Source organism: Entelurus aequoreus, linkage group LG16 (assembly GCF_033978785.1).
Source record: "Entelurus aequoreus isolate RoL-2023_Sb linkage group LG16, RoL_Eaeq_v1.1, whole genome shotgun sequence".
Classification (NCBI taxonomy): domain Eukaryota; kingdom Metazoa; phylum Chordata; class Actinopteri; order Syngnathiformes; family Syngnathidae; genus Entelurus; species Entelurus aequoreus.
In genome coordinates, this window is record NC_084746.1 from 15805345 (window position 1) to 15827613 (window position 22269).

A 22269-nucleotide genomic window follows, 5' to 3' on the forward strand; every position below is an offset into this window, starting at 1 on the left:
TAGAAAAGCGCTATACAAGTATAACCCATTTATCATTTATCATTTTAACAACGATAGAAATGACTAGACTGATGTAAACAGTGTGCACTAAATGATATCAACAACTGTAGAAATGAACTAGCATGATATAAACAGTGAATGATATCAACAACTGTAGAAATGACTAGAATGATGTACACAGTGAATGATATCAACAACTGTAGAAATGACTAGAATGATGTAAACAGTGAATGATATCAACAACTGTAGAAATGACTAGAATGATGTAAACAGTGAATGATATCAACAATACGACCTGAAATGAAAAGCATAATTTTTTCTGCCCTTCCTCCAGGTAACACAGCACTAGTGAACCATGCATGAACCTCACCATTACCATAGCCGCCCTCTGTACGGCCCGCCCTCCAGCAGCACCACCCACAGCTTCTATCCCCCGAGAAGCGTCCTGTCCCCCCAGAGCCAATATGTCCGCTACGCCTCCAAGCCGCCAGCAGAGTCCCACTACCCGGAGGACAGGCCTCAGCACTTCCACCGATGGTTTTCACCCCCTGGTTTTGTCAAAACCTTCCAGGGAGCAACGGTGCTCATGTGTTTCCTCATCTTCGCCCTCGTGGCGTCAACGTTGGTGTGGGACATGAGCGGGCTGGGGTACGGCGTCCCGGGGAGTGTTCCAGGGGCGGGGCAGGGCTACTACGGCGGCAGCTACGGCTACGGCAGCTCCTACATGACCCCGCAGTCTGCCAAGGCTGCCATGATCTCCATGGCGGCAATCAACTTCCTGATTTCGCTGGGGTTCTTGGTGGGGAGCTTCTCGCGGTCGCGAGCCATGAGGGGCTGCACCTTTTACCTCACTGTGTTCATCTGTGATGTCATTTTAGCGGTCCTTCAGGTGAGTCCGGCTCAAATGGCTTATTTTGCCATTTAAAGTAGCAGTAGAGTAGAAAAACAAGTTGCTTCTATATTGAAGCTACTATCATATATATCTGATTTAAAGTTTGCCAATAAATAGATATGATTAAAATAGTATCAATCTCACGGAGATTCTCAAGCCATTTTAAGAGATAATGAGTCATGTGATCCGTGACGTAGAGGAGGAACCACAGATCCCTTCCCCATCAACAACAATGCTAACCAAGCACTTTGTGAGAGCCTAGGATTACTTATGATCCAGAACCTTATTTTTTTTGAGCCCGAACACAAAGAGGATGAGCAAGGAGTTTTAGAAGCCGAGTGATGGATGTAGCTTACTTGTGACACTATAGCATTAGAAATGTATTTCGATACTTTTCTAAATAAAGGGGACCACAAAAATGGCATTACTGGCTCTCTTTTAACAAAAAATCTTAGGGTAAAATAAACATATGTTTCTTATTGCAATCGAAGAACAATGTTGTCCTTAAATAAAATAGTGAACATACTACACAACTTGTCTTTTAGTAGTAAGTAAACAAACAAAGGCTCCTAATTAGTCTTCTGATGTATGCAGTAACATATTGTGTCATTTATCATTCTATTATTTTTTTTAAATTATGAGGGACAAGCTGTAAAAATTGATTATTAATCTACCTGTTCATTTACTGTTAATAACTGCTTATTTTCTGTTTTAACATGTTCTGTCTACACTTCTGTTAAAATGTAATAATCACTTATTCTTCTGTTGTTTGGATACTTTACATTAGTTTTGGATGATACCACAAATTTGGGTATCGATACGATAACAAGTAGTTACAGGATCATACATTGGTCATATTCAAAGTCCTCATGTGTCCAGGGACATATTTACTGAGTTTATAAACATAATATGAATATTTAAAAAAGGAAAAAAGATTTTGTGACGATACAAAATATCGATGTAATCATAGTAGTATCGACTAGATACGCTTTTACACTTGGTATCATTACAGTGTAGATCCACCCATGGCACTTGTTTACATTCAGGCGCGCTAGCTTTTTGTTAGCTATTGTATCCTCCTATGGTGTGTAGTGAAGCATGTTTAGCTATTCCTCGTCCTGCAGGGATGATACTTCTAAGAAACGTACTTTATTTGTCGCCATGGAGACGAGGATTAGTCATTTAGAAGTAGCTAAAACACTGTCGACCGCGGATGGATGTTAGCTGCTAGCGAGCTGGCCATGTCTTAAAGCACCTCTTCCTGAGGGCGTTTCAGTGTTATAGCTTCACCTTCATTGTCAGTTTTTAGGCCAAAATGTGTCCATTCTTCCATTTCTACCTTATTTTTTTGAGCCCGAACACAAAGAGGATGAGCAAAGAGTTTTAGAAGCTCAGTGATGGATGTAGCTTCATTGTGACACTATAGCATTAGCATCATTGCTAGGTGCTTAACATACAAACAAACCATAACGAACCAGAATAAAACAAACACTTACTGTAATATTTCCACTCTCGCTGGGATGCCGACCGACGGGACGCTCACATAATTCCGTTTAGATGAAGATTCGATCGCAATCATCACAAAGGGTTAAAAAAAAAGTTGTCGCAACTAGCGTCTTTTTCGCCACTTCGGGGGACGTGAAAGTGGAATCAGCCTGTCGGTCCATGGCCACATTTGTCTACTAGCAGGTGAGAGATGCATGAGTTATAATCTAGAACTTACTTTGCGCAAGTTTGAGACCAAGCAGAAGCAGCCGTCGGCTCAGTGTGTCAACAATAGCAGCGTAAGCTAGCATTAGCTCACTGCTATCAATGCGCCGCTTAAATAGTCCATCTGCGTTAGCGCTTGTAAAAGCAATATCACTCATATTTGGTGAATTTTCAGGTCCCGACATGTAAATGGGAGTATTGTTGGCGCTTTCTGGATGTGTTTAGAGACTATAATGAGAGGACCCTCCATCTGTTGACTCAATTATTTACCATTTAGAATCCATAAAAAATAAAAACATATGTGTTCTTGTCTTGCATACGGATTGTGAATGATAAACAGCACATCTCTTTCACATTTGTGCGTATTTCCAGTATGACTGACCTAATAATATGGTCAGAGTGTAGAAGTGTTATTCTACACTCTGGTATTCGGAGCGCAATATTAAAAATAGCTGACTGAATTTGTGGCATTTTGTGATTTTTAGACAGTATTTTTAATAAAATTACAATTGGATATGGTTTAATGGACACAATGAAACGCAAATAAGCATATAAGTCAACTTGTTTTTCCACTCTACTGCGCCTTTTAGGCTGTCTTTGTTGTAGCTATTTTGTAACGTGGTCTTTTAAAGCCCCCTCGGCATTGCATGTGGTTTCCCTTTTTTGAACCCAGGGCATCATTGACATCATCTTTGTCATCGGGGTGAACCCCATGTCCCAGAGTTCCCAGAGCGTGCTGTACAACCCAATGCTGATGATGTGCCAGAACATTCCAGACAGGCCGAGCCTCAGTGGCAGCGTGGGAGCTGGATTCCCGGGAGGGTTCCCCATGTACAGCCAATACTTGTACCACTACTGCTTCATGGACCCCGAGGAGGTTGGTAGGATACTTCTATTCTCACCTGCAGTTACGCAAAGTGGTTCAGGCCAAAGGGTCCCCAGGATGACTTTAAAGGCCTACTGAAACCCACTACTACCGACCACGCAGTCTGATAGTTTATATATCAATGATGAAATCTTAACATTGCAACACATGCCAATACGGCCGGGTTAGATTACTAAAGTGCAATTTTAAATTTTGCGCGAAATATCCTGCTGAAAACGTCTCGGTATGATGACGCCTGCGCGTGACGTCACGGATTGTAGAGGACATTTTGGGACAGCATTGTGGCCAGCTATTAAGTCGTCTGTTTTCATCGCAAAATTCCACAGTATTCTGGACATCTGTGTTGGTGAATCTTTTGCAATTTGTTCAATGAACAATGGAGACAGCAAAGAAGAAAGCTGTAGGTGGGAAGCGGTGTATTTCGGCCGGCTGCAGCAACACAAACACGTAGCGGCTACATCGTAGCCGGTGTTTCATTGTTTACATTCCCGAAAGATGACAGTCAAGCTTTACCATTGGCCTGTGGAGAACTGGGACAACAGAGACTCTTACCAGGAGGACTTTGAGTTGGATACGCAGACGCGGTACCGTGAGTATGCAACCAGAATGTTGCCATAAGCATTTTGTTTAATTTGTATGTGTAACGCAGTACGCAGCTGCGGCTTCCAAACATTTAATCGCTTGCCCGTACGTGTGTGCCGCTATGTGCATATCACGTACGTAACTTTGGGGACTTTGGGGAAATATATGTGCTGTATGAACTTTGGGGAGGTGAACGGTACTTTGGGCTGTGGGATTGAGTGTGTTGTGCGGGTGTTTGATTTGTATTGGCGGGTTATATGGACGGGAGGGGGGAGGTGTTTGTTATGCGGGATTAATTTGTGGCATATTAAATATAAGCCTGGTTGTGTTGTGGCTAATAGAGTATATATATGACTTGTGTTTATTTACTGTTTTAGTCATTCCCAGCTGAATATCAAGTCCCACCCGCCTCTCACGGCATCTTCCCTATCTGAATCGCTTCCACTGCCCTCTAGTCCTTCACTCTCACTTTCCTCATCCACAAATCTTTCATCCTCGCTCAAATGAATGGGGAAATCGTCGCTTTCTCGGTCCGAATCGCTCTCGCTGCTGGTGGGAATGATTGTAAACATTGTGCAGATGTGAGGAGCTCCACAACCGGTGACGTCACGCGCATATCGTCTGCTACTTGCGGTACAGGCAAGGCTTTTTTATCAGCGACCAAAAGTTGCGAACTTTATCGTCGATGTTCTCTACTAAATCCTTTCAGCAAAAATATGGCAATATCGCGAAATGATCAAGTACTGTATGACACATAGAATGGATCTGCTATCCCCGTTTAAATCAGCCCTTTGAGACACTTGTTATTTAGGGCTATTTAAATAAACATTGATTGATTGATTGAAAATCACATTTCATTAGGCCTTTAAAGGGGAACTGCACTTTTTGGGGGGAATTTTGCCTATTATTCACAATCCCACCATGTTTTTTGTCTTTACGCATTCTAAGTCGTAAAATACGGTCAGTACGAGGTGGCTAACAATGCAACTAATGGGAATGTACAGAGACATCCTGGATGAAAACAACCTGATGGAGCTTGAGAGGTGCTGCAAAAAGGAATGAGAGAAAGTGCCCAAAGATAGGCGTGCCAAGCTTGTGGCGTCGTATTCAAAAAGACTTGAGGCTGGAATTGCTGCCAAAGGAGCATCAGCAAAGTATCGAGCAAAGGCCCTGAATACTTATGTACACGTAATTTTTTTTTTAGTTTCCAGCACCCCCGCGACCCCAAAAAGGGACAAGCGGTAGAAAATGGATGGATGGATGGAATACATTTGTTACATGTAGGGATGTCCGATAATATCGGGCTGCCCATATTATCGGCCGATAAATGCTTTAAAATGTAATATCGTAAATTATCTGTATCGGTTTCATAATTATCTGTATCAGTTTCTAAAAGTAAAATGTATTACGTTTTAAAACGCCGCTGTGTACACAGACGTAGGGAGAGGTACAGAGTGCCAATAAACCTTAAAGGCATTTCCTTTGCGTGCGTGCCGTCCGAGTCACATAATATCTACCGGCTGTTCTCATCACGAATTAATGCAAGGCATACTTGGTCAACAGCCATACAGGTCACACTGAGGGTGTCCGTCTAAACAACTTTAACACTGTTACAAATATGCGCCACACTGTGAACCCACACCAAACAAGAATGACAAACACATTTCGGGAGAACATCCGCACCGTAACACAGCAGAACAAATACCCAGAATCCCTTGCAGTACTAACTCTTCCGGGACGCTCCCCCCAACCCCGCCCACCTCAACCTCCTCATAGTCTGAGGTCCCAAATTCCAAGCTGCTGTTTGGATAGATAGATGGATAGTACTTTATTGATTCCTTCAGGAGAGTTCCCTCAGGAAAATTAAAATTCTAGCAGCAGTGTACAGAATTGAGATCAAATTTAAAAAGTAAATAATGGGGGTATAAATGGAAACAGAATAAAAAAATATTACAATAAGAATAAAAATAAAAAGCAACAATGAGAATAAAAATATAACAGTAAAATAAGAATATAACAAGAGAAACTAGGCAGTAGTGACCATGTTATGAAAAAGTATTGCACTGTTATTGTTTTGAGGCATGTTAAAAAAAAGAATGCACTTTGTGACTTCAATAATAAATATGGCAGTGCCATGTTGGCACTTTTTTCCATAACTTGAGTTGATTTATTTTGGAAAACCTTGTTACATTGTTTAATGCATCCAGTGGGGCATCACAACAAAATTAGGCATAATGATGTGTTGATTCCACGACTGTATATATCGGTATCGGTTGATATCGGAATCGGTAATTAAGAGTTGGACAATATCGGAATATCGGATATCGGTAAAAAAGCCATTATCGGACATCTCTAGTTACATGTATGGTGGTGGTTGCATGATTAATGCGCGGGTCGTTTCCCCAAGATGCAGACGGAACTCCTGAGGCATCGTGCAGGTAGGAAAATGATTTATTATCCAAAAATCAGCCAAAATACAAAAATACAGGAAAGCGTGCCGATAGCACAGGAAGCTAACGAGAAAGCTTAGCATAGAAACAGGAATGAAAAGGTATACCAACGTAACTTGCTGGAAATAATGCAAACAAAACAGCCAGACCGAATGTGGCGTGAGGCAGGAATAAATAGCTCTCTAATTAGTGACCAGGAGCGAGTGAGCGGGACGACCACTAACGAGGCAGGTGAACATAATCAGCACCCATGGCAACCAGGAACACAAATCCAGGGGTGCTGAAACAGAACTAAGGGAGTCTTAAACTAAAACAACACATAACCCGGGGCAACGGATCGTCACAAAATGTGCACCTTTTCACTTTGTCATTATGGGGTATTGTGTGTAGAATTTTGAGGACAAAAATGTATTTATTCCACTTTGGAATTAAGGCTGTAACGGAACAAAATGTGGGAAAAGTGAATACTTTGCGGCTACATGGATGGACAGATGTATGTTGAATGGACAGACAGATGTGCAGTGCAACAAACACAAACAATTTAGTAGGGTTACGGCGTGGCGAAGGTTGGGAGAGTGGCCGTGCCAGCAACCTGAGGGTTCCTGGTTCGATCCCCACCTTCTACCAACCTCGTCACGTCCGTTGTGTCTTTGAGCAAGACACTTCACCCTTGCTCCTGATGGGTCGCGGTTAGGGCCTTGCATGGCAGCTCCTGCCATCAGTGTGTGAATGGGTGAATGTGGAAATAGTGTCAAAGCTCTTTGAGTACATTAAAGGTAGAAAAGTGCTATACAAGTATAACCCATTTACCATTTAGTCATGAAAGTTATTTCTGCATATTCACACAATCGTCTGCTGTTTTTTGGACTTGTTCTCTTTACTTAAAAGAAGTTTGGTGGCCCTAAAGCAGGCCTGGGCAATTATTTTGACTCAGGGGCCAAATTTATAGAAAAAAAATGTGTCTGGGGTCCGGTATATCTACAAAACCTCACAATAATGTCTGATTGAATGCTAAACACATTATGACAGACCACCTTAAAATACGGAATGGAATTTTTTTTTTTTTTTACTGAATAAGAGATGAAAACAGAGGTTTTTGTATAGGATTCAATTTGTCCGCATACTTCCGTTTCAACGATTGACGTCACGCGCATACGTCATCATACATAGACGTTTTCAACCGGAAGTTTAGCGGGAAATTTAAAATTGCACTTTATAAGTTAACCCGGCTGTATTGGCATGTGTTGCAATGTTAAGATTGCATCATTGATATATAAACTATCAGACTACGTGGTTGGTAGTAGTGGGTTTCAGTAGGCCTTTATTTATTACCGAATAAACACTGAATATTGACAACATATGAACGTCACACCCCCTCTCCATCGACATATTTTACAACCAAGCAAAACACAACAAAAATGCAACAAACTCAGCAAAACAAACAAAAAAAACACCTACAATCTGATGTATCTGCGATATCACTAAGCTTTAAAACTTTGTTGTGAAAATCTCCACACTGCTTGGTTCCTCGTCTGAGCTGCTGTAACTTAGATTACCACAGTAACTAATTAGATTACCATAGTAACTAATTAGATGACCATAGTAACTAGTATATCATGCAAAAGCGCAGATTCCAACCACTGAAATACTTTGTATAGTTCAAGACTTACGGTCATTTGAACACATCACTGCACATCATAATGGCAGCTACACTTTCCATCTTAAAGATCTAAAAAAAAATGATTTGGGAATGTCCGGCGGGCCAGATTGAAAAGGTTAACGGGCCGCATGTGGCCCCCGGTCCTTAATTTGCCCAGGTCTGCCCTAAAGGGTAACAAATGTTTTACATTTATTGACCTGTCCATTGCTCCAGTTTGTGTCTGACATGTGTTGTATGCATGCATACATGCACGTGTTAATTACCAGGGACCCAATTCTAAATGCATTAAATGCTCTTTTTTTTTTTTTGTCAGGCGGTGGCATTGGCCTTAGGTTTGATGGTGGTGTTAGCCTTAGCCTTTGCTGCTTACTACGCCTACAAGACACGCAGCAAAATCTGGCGCCATGGTGAAGCGAACATCTACTGGGACGAGCCACGGGTCGGGCAGTCGGAAGGGCGGAACGTACAAGACTGGGTGAGAAAGGGCTGGTTTTTGTCATTCATTCACTTTCCCCCGCCTACCCCATGTTCAAAGCCAAAGAAAGAAAAGGTTGAAGTCATCACTCATTATCCCAATGGACTTTTCTGGAGAAATGGCCTTACGCACGTTTCTTACAAAGCGTTGTTGACCCAGAGATAGTATAAGGTTTGTCTCTGGCACACCCAAGTTTCATTCTGACTGATCATTTACTAGCGATAGCTGCAACGACAGCACACTTAGTCTGATCTCTTGTGACAAGAAGCCGGCCGTGAAACGGCCGTTAAGTCGTCTCTTGATTGAACTCAGGAGTTTCGTATTTTAAATTATTCACTCTATGGTTTTCCCGATACCAATATTTTGGTACCGGTACTTAAATGTATTTCAATACTTTTCTAAATAAAGGGGACCACAAAAAATAGCATTATTGGCTTAATTTGAACAAAAGATCTTAGGGTAAAATTTATAATATTATTATAATAAAATAAAAAATATGTTTCTTATTGCAAACGAAGAACAATTTTGTCCTTAAATAAAATAGTGAACATACTAGACAACTTGTCTTTTAGTAGTAAGTAAACAAACAAAGGCTCCTAGTTAGTCTGCTGACGTATGCAGTAACATATTGTGTCATTTATCTACCTATTGTTTTGTCAACATTATAAAGGACAAGCTGTAAAAATGGATTATTCATCTACTTGTTCATTTACTGTTTTAATATCTGCTTATTTTCCGTTTCAACATGTTCTATCTACACTTCTGTTAAAATGTAATAATCACTTATTCTTCTGTTGTTTGTTACTTTACATTAGTTTTGGATGATACTACAAATTTAGGTATCGATCCGATACCAAGTAGTTACAGGATCATATATTGGTCATATTCAAAGTCCTCATGTGTCCAGGGACATATTTACTGAGTTTATAAATATAATATGAATTTTGTGACGATAAAAAATATCAGTAGTATCAATTAGATACGGTATTGTACTTGGTATCATTACAGTGGATGTCAGGTGAAGATCCACCCATGGCGTTTGTTTACATTCAGAAATTGCGTCATTAGCGGTGACGCCGGTGAGCTACGGTGTGTAGTGAAGCATGTTTAGCTATTTCTCGTCCGGCAGGGATGATACTTGTAAGAAACTTGCTTTATTTGTCGCTATGGAGACCAGGATTAGTGATTTAGAAGTAGCTAAAACACTGCCGACTGTGGATGAATGTTAGCCACTAGCTAGCTTATTAGCCATGTCTTAAAGCACCTCTTCCTGAGGGCATTTCAGTGTTATAACTTCACCTTTATCTTTAGTTTTTAAGCCAAAATGCGTCCATTCTCCCTTTTCTGTCTACACACTGTCTGCTTGTAAGTACTCTATGTGTGTGCACTCCCGAACATGCTCCTCTGCTCGTAAAACCAGCAATGCCGTCATGCCGTTAAAAAAAGAAAGAAAAAAAATGGGGTTCTGGTACTTTTCAAACAGAGTATAGTACCGTTTTTGATTCATTTGTACCGCGATACTATACTAGTACCTGTATACCGTACAACCCTAGTTCACAATGATTAGGGGCATGAACTGAATACAATAGAACATCTGTAAAATGGATTTAAATGAGTCACTAACACAGATTTACAATATTCCATACCAGGGCTCGGGGTGATTTTTGATTGTCTTACAGTTTATTCACTGTAAATATGACACACTTCCTGTGGATGACGGTTGTTAATTTAGTGTATGACTACATTTTACTCTGAAGTGTATCATAGCATCGAATTACCGTATTTTCCGCACTATAAGGCGCACCTAAAAACCTCCAATTTCCTCAAAAGCTGACAGTGCGCCTTATAATCTGGTGCGCCTTATATATGGACCAATATTGAGCCACAACAAGTCTCGCAACTACGGTAACTACGCCGACTTCATTTTCCCCCTTCTATGGGAAGATGAAGTCGGTGGCTTCTTACCGTAGAAGAAGAAGTTCTTCTTCTACGGGGGAAAATGAAGTCCCGTAGTTGTGAGACCTAAACTTTATGTAAAGACCCAAAAATGGCTCCTATTAAGAGACACGCTTACGACGCAGAGTTTAAACTCAAGGCGATCAGTCACGCAGTAGAACAAGGGAATAGAGCAGCAGCGAGAGAATTTAACATTAACGAATCAATGGTGCGGAAGTGGAGGAAGCAACATGATGACTTGCGCCAAGTAAAGAAGACTAAACAGAGTTTCCGAGGGAACAAAGCGAGATGGCTACAGTTGGAGGACAAACTGGAACAGTGAGTTGTTGAACAGAGAGCAGCAAGTAGAAGTGTCAGTACAATCACTATTTGTTTTGTTGACATTCCTTTTAGCGCAGCTCCATCTAATGGATGCGCCTTATAATGCTGTGCGCCTTATAATGCGGTGTGCCTTATATATGAACAAAGTTTTAAAATATGCCATTCATTGAAGGTGCGCCTTATAGTGCGGAAAATACGGTATATGACCCAGGCATATTTTTCGTAACCTGACTCTCGCCAGACCCTTGTAGTTCGCTGAGCTCCACACAAGGATCAGGGATCGAGGGTAATGCAAACTCCTTCCAGATAGCAATAAATAATGAATCAATCAGGATCGCCGGGCGGCATTTTATCAATGTGACGTAGCGCCGAAGCGACTGTTTGATTCAAACAACAATGCCCTCGTTGCGTCGTGTGCTGACATTGATTCTGCTATCGCAACTGTTTTGTTGAAGCTATCGAATATTAAAGGCCTACTGAAACCCACTACTACCGACCACGCAGTCTGATAGTTTATATATCAATGATGAAATCTTAACATTGCAACACATGCCAATACGGCCGGGTTAACTTATAAAGTGCAATTTTAAATTTCCCGCTAAACTTACGGTTGAAAACGTCTATATATGATGACGTATGCGCGTGACGTCAATCGTTGAAACGGAAGTATACGGACGCCATTGAATCCAATACAAAAAGCTCTGTTTTCATCTCAAAATTCCACAGTACTCTGGACATCTGTGTTGGTGAATCTTTTGCAATTTGTTTAATGAACAATGAAGACTGCAAAGAAGAAAGTTGTAGGTGGGAAGCGGTGTATTAGCGGCTGGCTGCAGCAACACAAACAGGAGGACTTTGAGGTGGATAGCAGACGCGCTATCCGACGCTAGCCGCCGACCGCATCGGTGATCGGGTGAAGTCCTTCGTCGCACCGTCGATCGCTGGAACGCAGGTGAGCACGGGTGTTGATGAGCAGATGAGGGCCTGCTGGCGTAGGTGGATAGCTAATGTTTTTAGCATACCTCTGTGAGGTCCGGTTGCTAAGTTAGCTTCAATGGCGTCGTTAGCAACAGCATTGTTAACCTTCGCCAGGCTGGAAAGCATAAACCGTGTATTTACATGTCCATGGTTTAATAGTATTGTTGATTTTCTGTCTATCCTTCCAGTCAGGGGTTTATTTCTTTTGTTTCTATATGCAGTTAAGCCCGATGCTATCACATTAGCTCCGTAGCTAAAGAGCTTCACCGATGTATTGTCGTGGAGATAAAAGTCACTGTGAATGTCCATTTTGCGTTCTCAACTCTCATTTTCAAGAGGATGTTGTATCCGAGGTGGTTTGAAATACAAATCCGTGGTACACAATAGAAAAAGGAGAGAGTGTGGAATCCAATGAGCCAGCTTGTACCTAAGTTACGGTCAGAGCGAAAAAAGATGCGTCCTGCACTGCACTCTAGTCCTTCACTCTCACGTTCCTCATCCACGAATCTTTCATCCTCGCTCAAATTAATGGGGTAATCGTCGCTTTCTCGGTCCGAATCGCTCTCGCTGCATTGAAAACAATGGGGAAATGTGAGGAGTCTTTCAACCTTTGACGTCACGCTACTTCCGGTACAGGCAAGGCTTTTTTTATCAGCGACCAAAAGTTGCAAACTTTATCGTCGATGTTCTCTACTAAATCCTTTCAGCAAAAATATGGCATTATCGCGAAATGATCAAGTATGACACATAGAATGGATCTGCTATCCCCGTTTAAATTAAAAAAAATCATTTCAGTAGGCCTTTAAAGTTACGCTGTCGTGGGATTATGATGCCGGAGGTCGTCTTTTCCAGATGCAGAGGGATGTCAGGAAGCGGCTTGCAGGTGAAAAGAAATTATTTATTCTGGCTGCAGACAAAAATATGCTGCGCGGTGCCCACGGCACGGAAAACAAGAAAGATAGCCAAAAGATGTTAGTAACAATAAAGAGTAAGAGCGTAAATGAGAACGTAACTTGTTGCATGGGAGCAAACCAGACCGAGTGAGGCCAGGGCATAGACTAAATAGCTCTCTGATTAGTGCCCGGGAAACAGGTGAGCGTCCCGAACACTAACCAGAGGCAGGTGAGAGTAATCTGCCGGGCGGGGGTATGGTATTTTTTATTGTTTTATTTTTTTTGTGTCATAAAAAAATACAATCATGTGTGCTTACGGACTGTATCCCTGCAGACTGTATTGATATATTTTGACATATAATGTAGGAACCAGAATATTTATAACAGAGAGAAACAACCCTTTTGTGTGAATGAGTGTGAATGAGTGAAAATGGGGGAGGGAGGTTTTTTGGGTTGGTGTACTAATTGTACGTGTATCTTGTGTTTTTTATGTTGATTTAATAAAAAAAAACAAAAAAAACTTTAAAAAATTTTTTTTTATCTATTTATTTTTATTTCTTGTGCGGCCCAGTACCAATCGATCCACGGACCGGTACCGGGCCACGGCCTGGTGGTTGGGGGCCACTGGTCTAGATCATGTTTTGTTTGGTTATGTTCTGTTCGGTTTAAGACTCCATAGTTCCTGTTTGCGCTCCCTTGTTTGGTCACCATGGCAACTCATTGTTTTCACCTGACTCAATTGACACATGCACCTGGCTCTAATCATGACATTATTATTTAAGCCCGTCTTTTTTAGTTAGTCGTCCTGGCGACATTGATGTTCATTTCTGCTCTGTTCATGCTGGTTTTCATGCCATAGTTTCATGCTCGTATTTTTGCGATTGCTCTTTTTATGCTTCATGCCATGCCACGTAAGTTTTGTTTTTTCAAGCCACAGTTTAGTGAGTTTTTTAGTTTCATGTTTCATGTCCTAAGTTTTTTGCCTTAGCTTTCGCGTGCGTTAGGCACGCTCGCCTTCAGGTTGTTTTCTGTTTTTGTTTGTATCCCTGTGTAGTACTTTGAGTTTGAATAATTAAATCATGTTTTTACCAGCAAGCCTTGTACGGTCAAGTCCGTTTGCATCCCGGGAAAACAATCTTCGCAGTAAGCTGCGCAAAAATCCACGTTTTGACAATTTTAAAGTTTTGGTGTTGTTTACTTGAGTCATATTGCAGTCTACACTTATCTCTTATGTATGACTGCCATCTACTGGTTACATTTATCATTACACCATGTACCAAATAAAATTGCTTCGAGGTCGGTAAGCACAACCAGAATTATGCCGTACATTAGGCGCACCGGGTTATAAGGCGCACTGTCGATTTTTGAAAAAATGAAAGAATTTTAAGTGCGCCTTATAGTCCAAAAAAATAAATAAAACCTAATTGGAGGTGTTTGGATGTTTTTTTAAGTGCTTTATAGGCAGAATAGAGCGACTCACATATACTCCATTGTAAGCGGAATTTTGATGGCATTTATTTACTAGTTAGAATGTATACACAAACATTTAAAATGTGTGTTTGTCTTACATAAGGATTGTGAACCATAGGCCAAATTCCCCCAAAAAGTGCAATTCCGCTTTAAAACTATTTTTTTGGAACTTTTTTTTTTTTAATTGCTATTGTATTCTATAATTAAAAAAGTTTTAATTCAAGTATTTCTACATTTGTAAAAGCCTTGAGCACGAGTCAGCACACATGCATTGTACGTTTGTACAAAAATGCTAATTGCTTTTTTCATATCTGCCCATCCATCCATTTTTTTTATTGTCTGTCCCTTTTGAGGTCGCGGACGAAAAGGTGGACAAGTCTGCTTTTCATATCAATCACAGAAATAACTATAGCTACTAAAATCATCGTCCCTGAAGCTATTCACCTTCAGATGAGTTCCTCTCAGTCTACCTATTTTCCTTCTATGCATTTTTTCCTATTATAGTCTTTTATTTGGTTGAACATTTTAGCGTCTCCTCATATATTGTAAAATATATAAGTATAAGTGACTAATATGTGTAATGTTGTAAGGCATACAAACACATACAGTGCACTAGGGTTGTCCCAATACCAATATTTTGGTACCGGTACCAAAATATATTTAGATACTTTTCGTTACTTTTCTAAATAAAGGGGACCAAAGAAAATGACATTATTGGCATTATTTTAATAAATAGTCTTACGGTACAATAAACATATGTTTCTTATTGCAATCGAAGAACAATTTTTGCCTTAAATAATATAGTGAACATTCTAGACAACTTGTCTTTTAGTAGTAAGTAAACAAACAAAGGCTCCCAATTAGTCTGCTGACATATGCAGTAAGGCTGAAACGACGCGTCGACGTAGTCGACGTCATCGGTTATGTAAATACGTCGACGCCGTTTTTGTGCGTCGACGCGTCGCATAATTACGTCACACTACCGTCATGGCGGAGCGCAAAGCAGACTGTGCGAGCGAGGGGAAAAACGCACGCCAAAAGTCGTCAAAAGTGTGGGAGTATTTCAATACACAGCCTAATAATGTTGTTGTATGCACAGTGTCGAGCGTAAATGGCCTATCATAGCAGCACAACGGCTATGAACGAACATTTGAAAAGAAAACCATCAACCATCAACTAGTCAATCGTCCGCGTTAGCATACGTTGTCATCATTACACAAAAACATGAATGTGTCATTTGTATCTGCTAGGGGTGTAACGTTATGTGTTTTGTATTGAACCGTTTCGGTACGGGGCTTTCGGTTCGGTACGGGGGTGTACCGAACGAGTTTCTAAGCTAAAGCTAACTTTAGCTGCTAAAGTCTTAACAAGTTGCTTTGCTCCTTCTGCGGCTGCCTCTGTCTCAGCACGCAGCATTGTCCTACCCACACAACCATCTGATTGGTACACACGCAGCATTGTCCCACCCATACAACCATCTGATTGGTACACACGCAGCATTGTCCCACCCACACAACCATCTGATTGGTACACACGAAGCATTATCAGCCAATCAGCAGTGCGTATTCAGAGCGCATGTAGTCAGCGCTTCAGCGTGGAGCAGATAGGTGTTTAGCAGGTGAGCATCAGGCAGCGGACTCTCCCCAAATGATAATAAACACCTCCCAGTCAACTACTAGTAACATCACTATGAGCCCGTTGACCTACTAGAAACTTAAACTGCAGCTCAGCTCACTCGCAGTCCTGGCTTGAGGTGAAGGCTAATTACCTCTCAGTTCCAGCCTCATCGACCCCTTCTGAGCGCCTATTTTCAGCTGCTGGGAATATTGTAAACAAGAAAAGAAGCAAAGCAAGTAGACATGCTAACCTTTCTTCATTACAACTGTTAGTCACTCACTGGAATGAGTAGAATTGGTTATTGTGTACTGTGTTGGACTGGATGTTTATTTTGCACATTTTAAAAGCAATACTTAATGTTTACAGTGCTCCAGAATATTTAGATTGGCACTTTTTTGTATTGATGTTTATCTTTATTTTTGCACATTTTAGCAAATAAGCAATACTTTCACTTTTGTTGAAATGTTTACACTTTTGTTACAGAATATTTCGTTTTGCACTTTTTTGTATTGGATGTTTATCTTTATTTTTGCACATTTTAAAGCAAAATAAGCAATACTTTTACTTTTGAAATGCTTAAGATTTGCACTGGATGTTTACTTTTATATTTGCACATTAAAAAGCAAATAAGCTACTTTTAATTTTGTTAAATGTTAAAAGTTTTAAATGTTTACATTGTTACAGAATATTTTGTCATGTTGTTGTCAATGTTGACTGAGTGGCCATACTTTTTTTTTTTGTAAATAAAAGCCATGCCTTTTGAAAAAACTGGCCTACTTTTATTTTTTCATCTTCATTTTAAATAAAATAAAATAAAAAATAATCGGTAAAAGGAAAAATAATCTATAGATGAATCGAAAAAATAATCTATAGATTAACCGATTAATCGAAAAAAATAATCTGTAGATTAATCGATAGAAAAATAATCGTTAGCTGCAGCCTTAATATGCAGTAACATATTGTGTTATTTATCATTCTATTATTTTGTCAAAATTATGAGGGACAAGCTGTAATAATGGATTATTAATCTACTTGTTCATTTACTGTTAATATCTGCTTATGTTATATAATAATGATAAATGGGTTATACTTGTATAGCGCTTTTCTACCTTCAAGGTACTCAAAGCGCTTTGACAGTATTTCCACATTCACCCATTCACACACACATTCACACACTGATGGCGGGAGCTGCCATGCAAGGCGCTAACCAGCAGCCATCAGGAGCAAGGGTGAAGTGTCTTGCCCAAGGACACAACGGACGTGACTAGGATGGTAGGAGGTGGGGATTGAACCCCAGTAACCAGCAACCCTCCGATTGCCGGCACGGCCACTCTACCAACTTCGCCACGCCGTTCTATTTTAACATGTTCTATCTACACTTCTGTTAAAATTTAATAATCACTTATTCTTCTGTTGTGTGAATACTTTACATTAGTTTTAGATGATACCACAAATTTGGGTATCGATACGATATCAAGTAGTTACAGCCCCCCGGCCGAGTCAAACCAAAGACTATAAAAATGGGACCCATTACATCCCTGCTTGGCACTCAGCATCAAGGGTTGGAATTGGGGGTTAAATCACCAAAAATGATTCCCGGGCGCGGCCACCGCTGCTGCCCACTGCTCCCCTCACCTCCCAGGGGGTGATCAAGGGTGATGGGTCAAATGCAGAGAATAATTTCGCCACACCTAGTGTGTGTGTGGCAATCATTGGTACTTTAACTTTAACTTAAATACATTGGTCAATATTCAAAGTCCTCATGTGTCCAGGGACATATTTCCTAAGTTTATAAACATGACATGAATATTAAAAAAAGGAAATAAGATTTTGTGATGATAAAAAATATCGATGTAATCATAGTAGAATCGATTAAATACGCTTTTATACTTGGTATCATTACAGTGTAGATCCACCCATGGCATTTGTTTACATTCAGGCGCGCTAGCTTTTTGTTAGCTATTGTATCCTCCTACGGTGTGTAGTGAAGCTTGTTTAGCTATTCCTCGTCCTGCAGTGATAATGATACTTTTAAGAAACGTACTTTATTTGTCGCCATGGAGGCGATGATTAGTGATTTAGAAGTAGCTAAAACACTATCGACTGCGGATGGATGTTAGCTGCTAGCTAGCTGGCCACGTCATAAAGCACCTCTTCCTGAAGGCCACCACTTTTCTCTTTGTCTTTAGTTTTTAAGCCAAATGCGTCCATTCTCCCTTTTCTGTCCACACACGGGGTCTGCTTGTAAGTACTCCGTGTGTGCGCGCTGCCGAACATGCTCCTCTGCTCGTAAAACCAGCAATGTCATGACGTGACTATGCGCCGTCATGCCTGTTAAAAAAATAAATAAATTGGGAAGGCGGTACTTTTCAAACAGTATCTTCTAAAGGCCTTAGTGGCCACATGCGTGGACAGCACCTTTTAGCTCTTATTTCCAAAATTGTGTACACTACTGAATTGGGGTCTTATGGCCGCTTATGTGGACACTTATACTGCCATCTGGTGGTGTCAGAAGAGTATAACATACAATGGAATTTGGGGGAAAAAGTGTAAAAATAAGAATTAGCATGTCACTAAACATGAAGTACACATTTGTGTACTTATGGACTAAAGTACATCATATCAAAAGATGATTCTTAGTTTTTATTGTAATTAGGGTCCAATAAGCCCAAATAGCAAAGAGAAATAAAAAAAGCATGTAAACAAACAGCTTGAGCCTGAAGAGGGTATAGTACCGTTTTTGATTCATTAGTACTGCGATACTATACTAGTCCCGGTATACCGTACAACCCTACAGTGCACTATAATTTAATATTTATTACAAAATGTATAAATAGGTTTCATACACTTTTCACATCTCAGGATGCTCATCACTAGCACACCTGCAGCTATCTATCACAAGTTGAAATCTGACATTGCTGTGACATTTAGCAGTTATTCATGGTGCTTTCTCCTCCTAGCAGGGGGCCCTTATGTGGCGTTCAGCAGAATAGTACAAGTGCATGGTTTCCAGCGTGCCTCATTACGAGGAGAGAAGCGATACAATTAGTTTAACCACAGATACGCTGGCCTACATTCTCCTTGTGATTATGAGGCGGCTCCATTTGAATGCGGGGCCCCGTTCTGGGCCAGTCACGTACCGCAGTGAGGATGCATATTTAATGTATGGGCCATGTATAATGTATGGTAAGGGGTCGAGTTGCCACCGCGCTGCTGTGTGAATCCCCCCCCCCCCCCCCCCTGAGTGATGGCGGTAAATGATTCAGTCTGGGCGGCATCGCGCTGCTGCCTAAAAGTTATCTCCTTGAAGAGAAGTGTAATATTTGACGGAGGCATAAAGCACGATGTCAGAATGCCTGATACAGCACATGAATGGGGAAAAAATGAAAATATCAGGTTTATATTTACAAACTATAAAGTGGTTATGTTTACAGGGGAAGTGGAGTAATTACAGGAATACAAACAAAATAAACGAAAATTCAAACTTTAAAAACTTTCTTCATTATTATAGTGTTATATACCGTATTTTTCAGACTATAAGGCGCACCGGATAATGGCCTGCCTATCCATTAGGGACGGCTTATGTCTCCACACAGCTTTTTATTTCACACACATCAGTATGTTGAATTAAATTATGGAATGGATTAAGCAAAGCAATCAAACAATGTACTATGAATTGATTAACGTGGACCCCGACTTAAACAAGTTGAAAAACTTATTGGGGTGTTACCATTTAGTGGTCAATTGTACGGAATATGTACTGTACTGTGCAATCTACTAATAAAAGTCTCAATCAATCAATCAATCAAAACTAACATGATCCACTTCAAGAAACTCTTCAAACTTAAAGTGTTTACAAAGTACAAAGAAGAAGAACCATGATAAACATTCTGAATGTATTTCATCCATCCATTCATTTTACAAATAATCTTATTCATCTCACTATATGAAATGTAACTTACTTCACGGAGTATTATTTATTTATTTATTTTTATTGTGATTACCTTTCTCAGTTGGAACATTAAACATCTTGTTTTTACAGCCTATTCAATTAAATATAAGTTGAAAAGGATTTGCAAATCATTGTATTCTGTTTTTATTTACCATTTACACAACGTGCCAACTTCAATGGTTTTGGGGTTTGTATATTCCTAATGAAACATAAAAAGTTTTGGGCTTGCTGTCTACACGTATCTCTTATGTGTGGCTGCCATCTGCTGGTCGCACTTATTGACCATTGACCAAATAAAATTGGTTCAAGGTCGGCACAACCAGAAATAATTCATTTAAAAAAGGGCACCGGGTTATATATGTCGATTTTTGAGAAAATTTAAGGATTTTAAAGGCCTACTGAAATGAATTTTTTCTATTTAAACGGGGATAGCAGATCCATTCTATGTGTCATACTTGATCATTTTGCGATATTGCCATATTTTTGCTGAAAGGATTTAGTAGAGAACATCGATGATAAAGTTTGCAACTTTTGGTCGCTGATAAAAAAAGCCTTGCCTGTACCGGAAGTAGCGTGACGTCGCAGGTTGAAGGGCTCCTCACATTTCCCCATTGTTTACACCAGCAGCGAGAGCGATTCGGACCGAGAAAGCGACGATTACCCCATTAATTTGAGCGAGGATGAAAGATTCGTGGATGAGGAACGTGAGAGTGAAGGACTACAGTGCAGTGCAGGACGTATCTTTTTTCGCTCTGACCGTAACTTAGGTAAAAGGGTTAATTGGATTCCACACTTTCTCCTTTTTCTATTGTGGATCACGGATTTGTATTTTAAACCACCTTGGATACTATATCCTCTTGAAAATGAGAGTCGAGAACGCGAAATGGACATTCACAGTGACTTTTATCTCCACGACAATACATCGGTGACACACTTAGCTACTGAGCTAACGTGATAGCATCGTTCTCAAATGAAGATAGAAACAAAAGAAATAAACCCCTGACTGGAAGGATAGACAGAAAATCAACAATACTACTATCAGGAGACACCGAACCAAACACTGGACCTGTAACTACACGGTTAATGCTGTGCCGCCTGTCGAAGCCTAGCAATGCTGTTGCTAACGATGCTATTGAAGCTAACTTAGCTACGGGACCTCGTCAGAGCTATGATAAAAACATTAGCGCTCCACCTACGCCAGCCCTCATCTGCTCATCAACACCCGTGCTCACCTGCGTTCCAGCGATCGACGGCGCGACGAAGGACTTCACCCGATCATCGATGCGGTCGGCGGCTAGCGTCGGATAGCGCGTCTGCTATCCAAGTCAAAGTCCTCCTGGTTGTGTTGCTGCAGCCAGCCGCTAATACACCGATCCCACCTACAGCTTTCTTCTCTGCAGTCTCCATTGTTCATTAAACAAATTGCAAAAGATTCACCAACACAGATGTCCAGAATAATGTGGAATTTTGCGATGAAAACAGAGCTGTTTGTATTGAGATACAATGTGTCCGAATACTTCCATTTCAACCATCGACGTCACGCGCATACGTCATCATACATAGACGTTTTCAACCGGAAGTTTCCCGGGAAATTTAAAATTGCACTTTATAAGTTAACCCGGCCGTATTGGCATGTGTTGCAATGTTAAGATTTCATCATTGATATATAAACTATCAGACTGCGTGGTCGGTAGTAGTGAGTTTCAGTAGGCCTTTAAGTGCGCCCTATAGTCTGAAAAATACGGTATTTTATATCATGTAGCAATCTTTAACACGTTAATATTAAGACTCCTATTAGGTATGTTTAAACTGTGTAATTTTATACACTTGACATGTAAATATGGAACTCATCCTCTTCGTACGTGGCTGTTCATGAGATCTGTTTTTGCACACACTCCAGTCAAAGACTAAAAGCGCGTATTATGCCATATGACAGCACCACAGATTACCACAGACATGGTGTTTTCTGTTGCTTTTGGAACATACGGTGTGATGTTTTGCAACTGACTTGAAGTTGCTTTTGGAAGATACTAAAATGTTCTTGTTATGTCATTCAGTTTTTAACCTGTCTACTGTTTAATAAGACCATTTAATTTTGATTTAGTGCGCCCCTATGCAACGTGTCTCATGTGCAGGATAACATAAAGTTGTGCCTTGGGAAGCAATTATAAAGTCATGTTTACTTTTAGGGCTTGATTTACTAAAGGTTTGCGTGTACTAAAACACGTGCAAACCTGATAGCACACGCAAAGCTGATCTACTAAAGGTGTGCAAAGTGGATTGCGTCTGTTAAGTGAGCGGAATGAGGCGGGCAATCCATTTTATGTCTCTTTCTTCATTAATATGCAAAAATATATCAAAACGGCCACAATACTGGGAGAAGAAGACACAAATATAAAGATTTAGCACACGTAATGTGATTTATCA

General features: G+C 40.4%; 1 protein-coding gene across 1 annotated transcript in view; it reads left to right on the top strand.

Annotated features, from left to right (window-relative positions):
• The window catches only part of LOC133630637 (uncharacterized), a 95000-nt gene that overhangs the window by 52856 nt on the left and 19875 nt on the right, over positions 1 to 22269 (top strand). The window contains exons 7-9 of the mRNA XM_062022241.1: positions 352 to 889; positions 3276 to 3479; positions 8494 to 8655. Of these exons, the coding sequence (XP_061878225.1) occupies positions 352 to 889; positions 3276 to 3479; positions 8494 to 8655 (904 nt within the window). The remainder of the gene's footprint in view (positions 1 to 351; positions 890 to 3275; positions 3480 to 8493; positions 8656 to 22269) is intronic.